Source organism: Saccostrea echinata, unplaced genomic scaffold (genome assembly GCF_033153115.1).
Source record: "Saccostrea echinata isolate AGI-Se365-2 ecotype Australia unplaced genomic scaffold, CSIRO_AGI_Sech_v1 ptg000028l, whole genome shotgun sequence".
NCBI classification, from domain to species: Eukaryota; Metazoa; Mollusca; class Bivalvia; order Ostreida; family Ostreidae; genus Saccostrea; species Saccostrea echinata.
Window position 1 is genome coordinate 12,565,001 of NW_026889777.1, and position 9,849 is coordinate 12,574,849.

The 9,849-nt window shown below is 33.1% G+C and overlaps 1 protein-coding gene across 1 annotated transcript in view; it reads right to left on the reverse strand.

Annotated features, from left to right (window-relative positions):
• LOC133193765 (sugar transporter SWEET1-like) overlaps window positions 1–3,861 on the reverse strand; it is a 6,033-nt gene extending 2,172 nt beyond the window's left edge. The window contains exons 1-4 of the mRNA XM_061329698.1: window positions 3,759–3,861; window positions 3,228–3,305; window positions 1,359–1,482; window positions 867–1,028 (exon numbers count right to left, since the gene is read on the reverse strand). Coding sequence (XP_061185682.1) covers window positions 867–1,028; window positions 1,359–1,482; window positions 3,228–3,305; window positions 3,759–3,826 — 432 coding nt within the window. The 5' untranslated portion in view covers window positions 3,827–3,861. The remainder of the gene's footprint in view (window positions 1–866; window positions 1,029–1,358; window positions 1,483–3,227; window positions 3,306–3,758) is intronic.
• Window positions 3,862–9,849: the final 5,988 nt, after the last annotated feature.

Below are 9,849 nucleotides of genomic sequence, written 5' to 3' on the forward strand. Positions count from 1 at the left end.
TCATGGCTTTGCTGTTCTTAAGTAGAAGATTTTTAAAGATTTTTCCTATATATTCCTATGTAAAACTTTGATCGCCCATTGTGGCCCCACCCGACCCCCGGGGGTCATGAATTGAACAAACTTGAATTTACACTATCTGAGGATGCTACCATATAAATATGACCAAACATGGCTTTGCTGTTCTTGAGTAGAAGATTTTCAAAGATTTTTCCTATATATTCCTATGTAAAACTTTGATCGCCCATTGTGGCCCCACCCGACCCCTGGGGGTCATGATTTGAATAAATTTGAATCTACACTACCTGAGGATGCTTCCACATAAGTTTCATATTTTCAAGCACAGTGGTTCTTGAGAAGAAGATTTTTTAATGATGCCATTAATTTTTCACGAATTCTTAATTATCTCCCCTTGGAAGAAGGCGTGGCCCTTCATTTGAACAAACTTGAATCCCCTTTACCTAAGGATACGTTGTGGCAAGTTTGGTTGAAATTGGCCCAGTGGTTCTGGAGAAGAAGTCGAAAATGTGAAAAGATTACAGACGGACAGACAGCTACACAGACGGACTACAGACAAAATGTGATCAGAAAAGCTCACTTGAGCCTTCAGCTCAGGTGAGCTAAACATGTGAAATTATGAACTGCAAAAGTTTCAAGTCACATCACTATACAGTACCGTAAAAAATCTCAAGCCAATGAGATTTGAATATGCACTTAAAGAGAAAGCTTTCAAACAAGTTTTTTTTTTTTTTTTTTTACATGAATTCTTATTTTAATCTTTAAATTCCAGCCAATTGTATGGCTACTACCCAGAAGACATGTTAACTGTATACATAAAGCCATCACTTTCCCTGTTACTCAATACTCACTAGAGAAGCAAGTGGAGCTGCATAGCTGACAATTGTCATGATAACACACATCTTGCCAAGGTGGGCTATGGCCAGCTTTACATCTTCTATATACATTCCAATGTATACATAGGGCAGACATATTGCTAAGCAACTGAATACCATAAATCGACCAATCAGAGTCTGAAAATAAATCCAGAAAGTAGAGTTATATATAATTTTATGCATAAAGTTAAAATAATTTTACATTTTCACTTCTAAAGAATATCTTATTTACAGTGTGTTTAAGATGGAATACAAATTATACAGACACACAAATAGAAGTGATCTTGGCTGACAAATATTTGGTCCCAGAAAACATAATTAAAAGAAACTAAATCTAATATTGTGATAATTCAAAGACAAACAATTGATGGCATATCTTTTCTTTGCACATACTAAAGGTGTACTATGCAACTCTATAAATCACATTTAGTTTTATTTTTTTGTTTCTAGATTATTCCATACACAAACCTTTCTGATGGAGTATACGTAGAAGAATATCACATAAACCAAGGACAGTAGAGCACCGATACTGTTTACAATAATAACAGACTGTATTGTTGTCATCAATCCATATTTCACCCACAGGCAGGCCCTGATAAAACCAATACAACACAATAATTACAAATGTATTCCTCTTAATGCTACATAATTACAATGACCACCTGTAGATTTCAAATTACAGTTGAACTTTTGTATACATCTCGATTATCTCCAATACCATGGATATGTCAAAGTGAGAGGGAAGTCCCAACAACTTTTTGTGTATGTATTTTACATGTTTTAACCTCAATATTTCGAACCCTCTTATACTCAAAGTTTTTTAGTCAACCACATGTCATTTGAGATGGCAAAGTTTGACTGTATTTTTCTTAATTATTTCCCTTTATAACTGATTCATACTATGAACTCAGATTGTTTTTTGTTTTTTTTTTTTTTGCTAAAAGAAGTCCTTTAACATTGAAAATAAAGATATTAAACAATTGGTTATCAGTCTCAAATTTAAAAACTAATAAAATTACATGTATAACCTTATCAAGTCTGGTCCGTAATGTTTTTGTTTTGATTTTTTTGCTTATCTGATGTGCAATTTAACTTGGTGTTTTGTGATTCAAGTACTAAATCAAAAGTTTACTTCATTTTGATAGGATTGTTAATGCATGGACACAAGTATGCCTTATATATCTCTACTGTTTGGATGAAGTTCTGATTTTAGTGTATTCAAGATAAAGACCAAATTGTTTCATGCAGTATTTTGTTCAAGAATGGATTATGAAATATTGTAGATCGATCATCAAAGAGCTAGGTTCACTTTATGCATAAAATGGCCCTGTAGATAAACCGATTTATCCACTAACACACTATGTCCTTTTATCAACATCAATATAAAATAGAGACTTGGCGCTTACAATTTGTATATAAAAGTTTCCTCTAAAAAGTCTAAGTACTGGAAAACAGGTTTTGTGAAATTGTATGTTCTTGAAATATGCAGAAAACAGGTGAATTTGAGAACCTTCAACAAAGAAGTAAAATATAAGCACACCCCTCAATCCAAAAATTAAAGTATGTTTTATAATCTTAATGAGCAGTTCTTTCATAATATATTCGCACATTTTGGATCAGAGGTTGTGCTGTATACAAAATATTGACAAATAGCATCATATTTTGGCCATTTTTGAATAATGACGCAATTCATGACGTCATAATGCATTGACTAGCAAGAAAATTACGTCATTTCTAGTAGAAATTCAGTCAACAAGTGTTCAAGTGATATTTATTGCCTTGTCAACTAAAACTATGCAGTTTCAATTTTTCAGAAATTTACAGGGCCAAAAAAGGCCTTAAGTGGCCCTTGCTCTTTTCATGACACTTCATTTTCGCAAGATATTTATTTGGTTTTCGAAAGCGACACAATTTTCACAAATTTTAATTACTGTTTTTATAACCTTAATTAAAAAACAAATATACATGAGAATGAAATATTACAGAGTGGAATTATGTGAAAATAAAGTTCTCTTGAATAAAAAGTGATTTACAGTATGTTTTATATTTAGATTAATTATTTTTTTTAACCCATGGACATAGAAAAAGGGGGAGGAGGGGAATATTGTAACATGTATGTACCGGTATTCAATATGGTTACGTACTTACGCAACAAGGTTACATGAACTTACAATTATGCAGTAAGGTTACATGTACTTATGCAATAAGGTTACATGTACTTATGCAATAAGGTTACATGTACTTATGTTATAAGGTTACATGTACTATGCCATAAGGTTACATGTACTTACACAATAAGGTTACATGTACTTACGCAATAAGGTTAGAGGTACTTACGCAATAAGATTGGCTGCAAAAGGGGCAGGGGATATGTCTCCAGTGGTTCCCTTCTTCCAGATTTTGAAACATATTTCACTGTTAAAAGAATTACAATTCATAATTTGTGAACATTATACATATATGTACTGTATAATGCTAATTTTTCACCTCTGTTTTATTTTCTCCACTTTCACCCTCATTGCATGTGAGCAAATTTAGAATGGGGTGAATTCAAGGTAAACAACCTTATCTCTTTAACACCTCTGTGTCTGGGTGAATTTAAAATGGGGCAAAATTATTTGAATGTGTGAACAGGCAAAAATAACACGGGGCTAAAATAACCCTGTATAGATTACTTTGAGTTGCTTTTCTTTAAAAATAGAAACAAAGCAAAAGAAAACATTGAGATATAAAGAAGAGCTATATGAATTTAAAGACAGCTAGAAAGACAGATGGATAGATGGACATGTATCCCTCAACAAAAATTGTTTGCAAAGTAACTTAGAGGTCCACAAGCTTGCACAGGTTTATCACAGTATTGTAACTTACAGGCCCACAAACTGAACAGCTATGGAGGAAAATGTACACATCCATCCTAGGAGTGATAGAACCTCCATCAAACCTCATGCAACAGAGCTTCAGTCATCGGCTAAAATTAAATGGTCAATCCATTATTTCGTGCTGTAAATATATATATATCTTTTAATCTATGACTGTGACAAAGAGACTATATACTGTAAACCATCTATTATTCACGTCATCATCTTATTTAGTATGAGGGCATTTCATTTTCAATAGTGAAATACTGCAGATCATACCTGTAACATCTGTTGAATCAAACTGATATTATCACAGGAGTTATTTTTACAATCAGAAATGCAAAGTATTACGTGGCAGCACAAGTTTGCCTTTTAAAAATATAATTTACAAAAAATATCACAGCTGTCATATTTTAACATTCAAAGTACAATGTATCATTAAAGTTTAATTTTAATTAAAGTTGTCTGTTTGTTCAAATTAACTGAGCCCTTTATTTCATTTTATTTTCCCATTTCAAATGCACCTTACCTTCATCACAATATTGTTTTGAATATTAATAGAGAGACTGTCACAGTGAGTTAGTAGAGAATAGAAAAAATAAATAAAAAATTATAAACAGAAAAATCAATGTTTGATATGGAATATATTTCACGAGAGAGTTTTTTTTTTAAATGTTCATAACGAAATCTTATAGTTTATATTGTATGAATAAAATAAATCTGGAAAGCCTGAGTCTTCTTCTTTTCAAATTTCATATATTTTTGACTTTTATCTATAATTGAACTTTCAAAATCATTTGTTGTTGAAAATCTGTGTATTCATCTGCGTTGTTGCGTAAAGGGTGCTACGCCACTGATTATTGATACAATTTTCCCATATTGACAGAAAATGGGTAATAAGTTATACAAGTAATCTTTATTATTAGGGACAATGTATAATTTATCTTTTCACAGGAACAATTGTGCAAGGTAATAATGTTCTTGCAAATGATTCATACATGATGAATTAATGCAAGGGTAAAAAATGTACAGTACAGTCAGAGGCCTTTGTATTTCTTAAAGAATGCAAACAAAAAGACACATTAAAAATTCTTCAGTTTGTAATATGCAGCAGTGACAATCAATGCACTGACAATGCACATAGAAAACTTATGTATGATCCAAAATAGGCAGGAAACACAACTGATTTCCCAGGAAAGCTATAAGTCTATCAGACAGGTAGTAAAATATTCCAAATAGTTTCTGCTATACTCATCCCCTTCCCCAAACAGAGAAACTTTTCCTAAATCTTAGTAGAGATCACCTGTAGATATATGGTGCCTCTTTGCACAGGTTCTATCTAGATATCTGTTATTTGCTGCCAACTATTTGAAATTATGTTCTATGGTGAAAGCACTAGTCATGCTCACTGCAACTTTACTTGAATGTGTTTGTAACAGGAAAGGAGAAAATGTATGGCTGGACCGGGAATCAAACCCGGGACCCCTGAATCACTAGTCAGGTCCTCTACCGATTAAGCAACCCAGGCCAATATCCACGGCCCAAACCATTACATTCCTCCCTCCTTAAATCGTCTTCGCCCTCGAAGACACAACTAAAGTTCTTATTGCCCCTGGCAGGACTTTCACCTGCAAGTCCAGGGGTGGTCAATGGCACCAAATCTGTAACAGGAAAGGAGAAAATGTATAGCTGGACCAAGAATCTAACCCGGGACCCCTGTATCACTAGTCAGGTGCTCTACTGACTGAGCTACCCAGGCCCAAACCATTACATGTACAGTTAAACTTCGTTATCTCGAAGTTGACGGGACTGTTGATGAACTTCGAGATATCCGGGGGTTCGACATATCGAGGGTTATAATTCAAATGAACTTCAAATTAACTTAGTGCAGTGAACATGTCCTTAATAGTAAAAACAAGTCAAATTCCTTCTTGTTTGAAATTCTGTATACGATTTCTTTAATATACATGTACATGTATTTAGCAATCAAAAATTTTACATCCTCTTTATAATTCACAAAATAAAAGCTTTGTATAATATGCACAGAAGTATAATCCTTCTACCAATGCGGCAAGTCAACCGCTAGCATAGTTTCCCATGTATACATAACCGGATATCGTCTATGCATTGTAAATTTAAAACCGGTCGCTGTCAGAATAACGAAAACGAAATATACATTATCTTTTATTGGAAAATCATGTTCATACATGTAAAATCAGTTAAAAGAAAATTATTTTACCATAATAAAATCAAATGCAAAAGAAGAATCACGCACTTTTGTCTAACAACAGATCAACACGGAATCACAGGGCACTACAGCACAAGTTTTCACTGTGACGCATGCTCACATGATGGTGTGTACGGACGATTGTAAATTTTGCACGCTCATATAGGGAAAATAAATTCTAATTGCTTTAAATTACAGAATTTTGCTTTACTTCGATTTTTATAATTTTCACTTTCATATGCATAAACTATGTATGCGCGCATATTTCAGTCACATAGCATTAAATAGCGCCGGATTATCAAGATAAACGTACCCAAGCCACAAAACAATTATCGTGTCATCCACGCGTATGCATTAGACTAATACACACAACCTTTGGCTTGCATAATTACAATCAAGGTAAGCCATACATACACTTCGTATAATTATCGCGCTATTATCTGTTGAACACAGGAACACAGGTAACCCGAGCGTGACAGACAGGTGGGTGTTATCAATAGAGCATTCAGTTTACCTAACGGACTTGATCATCAGAGCGGAAAATTATCCTGACTTCGAGATAACGCATGTGATTTTAATGAATGGGTACACAATTTTACTTCGAGATAACCGGGGTATTCGACATTACCGTGTTCGACATAGAGGGGTTTATTTTAATCATTTATAAAGCAAATTTCGTCGGGACTGCGGCCTTACTTCGACATATCCGGGGTATTCGAGATATCCGTGTTCGAGATTTCGAAGTTTAGCTGTAGTTATTGAAGCAGACATGGAAACACATCATTAGAAAAGTTAGCTTACCAACTGATCAAAATAAAAGTTCCCCTAACAGACTGGCCGTTACATATTCTAATGAAAGAAATATCTAAAATTTACGGCAGTGTCTATATGCACGACCGTCGTGTACTTACTTCTTCATCGGCTATTCGCACGACCGTCGTGTATATAATTTTTCATCGGCTATTCGCACGACCGTCGTGTATATAATTTTTTAATGACTATTTGCACGACCGTCGTGTATCGTATTTACATAACATCGCTTATGTCATTCGTTGTTTCGTCCCCAGTTAGGTTCGGCACGCAGTGCCTTTAACCTTCAAAGCATTTTGGGGTGTGTGGGAGGGATGAGTTGGTAAGAAAACATCAGAAAAAACTTTCTTTTATAACATTAATTTAAATAGAAATGCAGATCTAATTGGTAATATTACGGAAGCGTATTAGTGCCACATGATATATTTTTTTTAAAGTTGGAATTCCAACTTTAAAGTTGGTAATTCCAACTTTTACCTTGGCTTTTCCAACTTTAAAGTTGGCTTTTCCTACTTTCATTTGAGCTTTTCTATCCTTTTCTTTAGTTTTCTTTCTTATGTAATATTATTCTGTATATGAAATCACAAAGAAAATTATTCCTTCTTTCATCATAACTATATAAATAAATTTTTTACTTTCATTGTTATTATAAACAGCAAGGCGAGTCTAATTAACTACAAAGTATACGAATAAAATGCATGAAGCCCGAAAAAGTTGGTTTTTTCCAACTTATAAGTTGGAATTTCCAACTTTATTGTTGGAAAAGTTAAGATTAAAGTTGGAACTTCCAACTTTAAAATTGGAAAAACCAACTTTTAAGTTGGAAAAGCCAAGAATAAAGTTGGAAATTCCAACTTAAAAAAAATATTACGTGGCACTAATACGCTTTATATAATTTAAACACTTAAATGAAAAATAATCAAAGACAAATCAAAATTTTTAAATTTAATCTTTTCAGTAAGACAAAAATATTTGTACAAATCTAATAGTAATGCATGTGCCCTCTCTTTTGGAAATGAAAATATGTTATATATGCTAAAGTGAAATATAGGTCCAATGGGTCGGGGTGTAATGTAGATATGTTTCTATCATAACTACTTTTGTATTTGTGTGTATACACATGTCATTATAATAAAATATTTACTAACTTACTTACTATTTTGGTGAGCATGTGGTTTACCCCATCCACCTCAACCCATATTCCACCAATTAAAGAGAGCCATAGCGCATTTGATAGGTATTTTCGCCTACTCTAGTATTGATTTCTTAAATACACTTTTTAACCAAAGTTTTGTCATACAACCCTAGTTTACCATATTTATACAAATGTTATCTCAAATTAAACAATTATGATATTTATATGTTAATAGTTCTAGTTTAAAGCGGATGTTGAGTGATCACCCACCCACCCCCCCCCCCCCCTCCCCTTTCCTAATTTTTTTCGTTTCTAATCTTTATTTATTTATTTATTTATTTATTTTTGAATTGTTTTCTTTGTTATGGCTAATAAACTGTTCCACTACATTTTTATGAAACTGACAGAAATTATATTACGATTCAGTTGTATTCTTTTTCACACTTGAATAGCTTATATACCTAGTAGTATACCTATCCTCGTGCGTCCTCGTGCATTTTGATGTCTCAATTTTATATGTAAAATATACAATCAATTCTCCACAAAAGAAGCTGTATCGTAAAGAGAGAGAGGTGTGAAAAGAAATGGCTGTGGGGTCATAATATTTTAATCAGTTTCAAATAGAAATATGTAAATGAAGTAGTCTTCAAGTAGGTAGAAATTAGAAATAGAAAGACTGAAAGAAATGAGAGAGAACCATAAAGGGGGCACATTCATGTATCCCAGTCTATTCAGACTAAAACTAATGCAATATGGTATCTATATGTCCCCAGTTAAGAAAAATTTACTTGGCTTTGGATTGTATCTTACATAGTCAAATATCTGGATTTCAAAACTGCGTTTGCATGGATAATGCTTACAAGTGAAATGGCAAGCTTTTAAATAAGGACCTCTCCGTTTTTCATGAATTTCATTCAATCCGAAACATAGGGAAAAATATGCATATTTTCAAAATCAATTCAAGAAAAAAAAAAAACTGAAAAAAGGGGGGGGGGGGGGAGCTTTTCGATCTTGTTACTGAACCTGTTTCTGAACTTGTGTATTTTAAGATCCAGATAGGGGAGGGAGTGCCTACGAAAGCTTTTTTTTTTAAATCTGAAGTTGGAGTGTAGATCTTACACAGGTGTCTTTTCCTCATATGTTTTATTATTTTTCTTTTTATTTAACTTGAGATCAAATTGAAAAAAAAAAAGTTGAAGTAATTAAATATATCAACATAACAATTAGTAGACTAAGTATGTGAAACAATCAATTGCTTGCATTTCTATTTTTAAAAAGTGTCAATTCCATTTAATTTTTTTCAAAAACGACTAAACGTGCACATAAAACAAGAGATAGACTCATCTACACTATCAGCTCAAATATAATCTGATCGGGATCGGGTCACTTAAATTATCGATTAGTTTTTATTTTTACTAATTCTTCCTAATTTAATGTGTTTAAAAAAAATAAAAGTAAAATGTCCATTCATAATTGCAAACATTCAGTTATTCATCTAATAACAGTATTTTACAAATGTTGAAAAAATATAACTACAGTGATTGTGTAAACAACGTCGGGTCTTCAGGGACGTATGTGCGGTGTGACGTGTTTCGATCACACGACAGTCGTGTATACGGTCGTGTATATATCTCGGGAAATGTGCGATTGCTATTTGCACGACGGTCATGTAAATAGATTTTCTTCTTACGTATGTGCACGACGGTCGTGTATATATCTCAGCAATTTGCAATTGCTATTTGCACGACGGTCGTGTAAATAGACTTTCTTTACTATGTACACGACGGTCGTGTATATATCATCGGCCTAAACTTACATCAAAAGCTCTGATATCATTTATCTTTTTTACATCTTTAACTCTCTACAAATACTAAATAAACCAATGAAAGTCAAATCTATTTTATAGAAAGTGGCTTACCTCTTAATTAT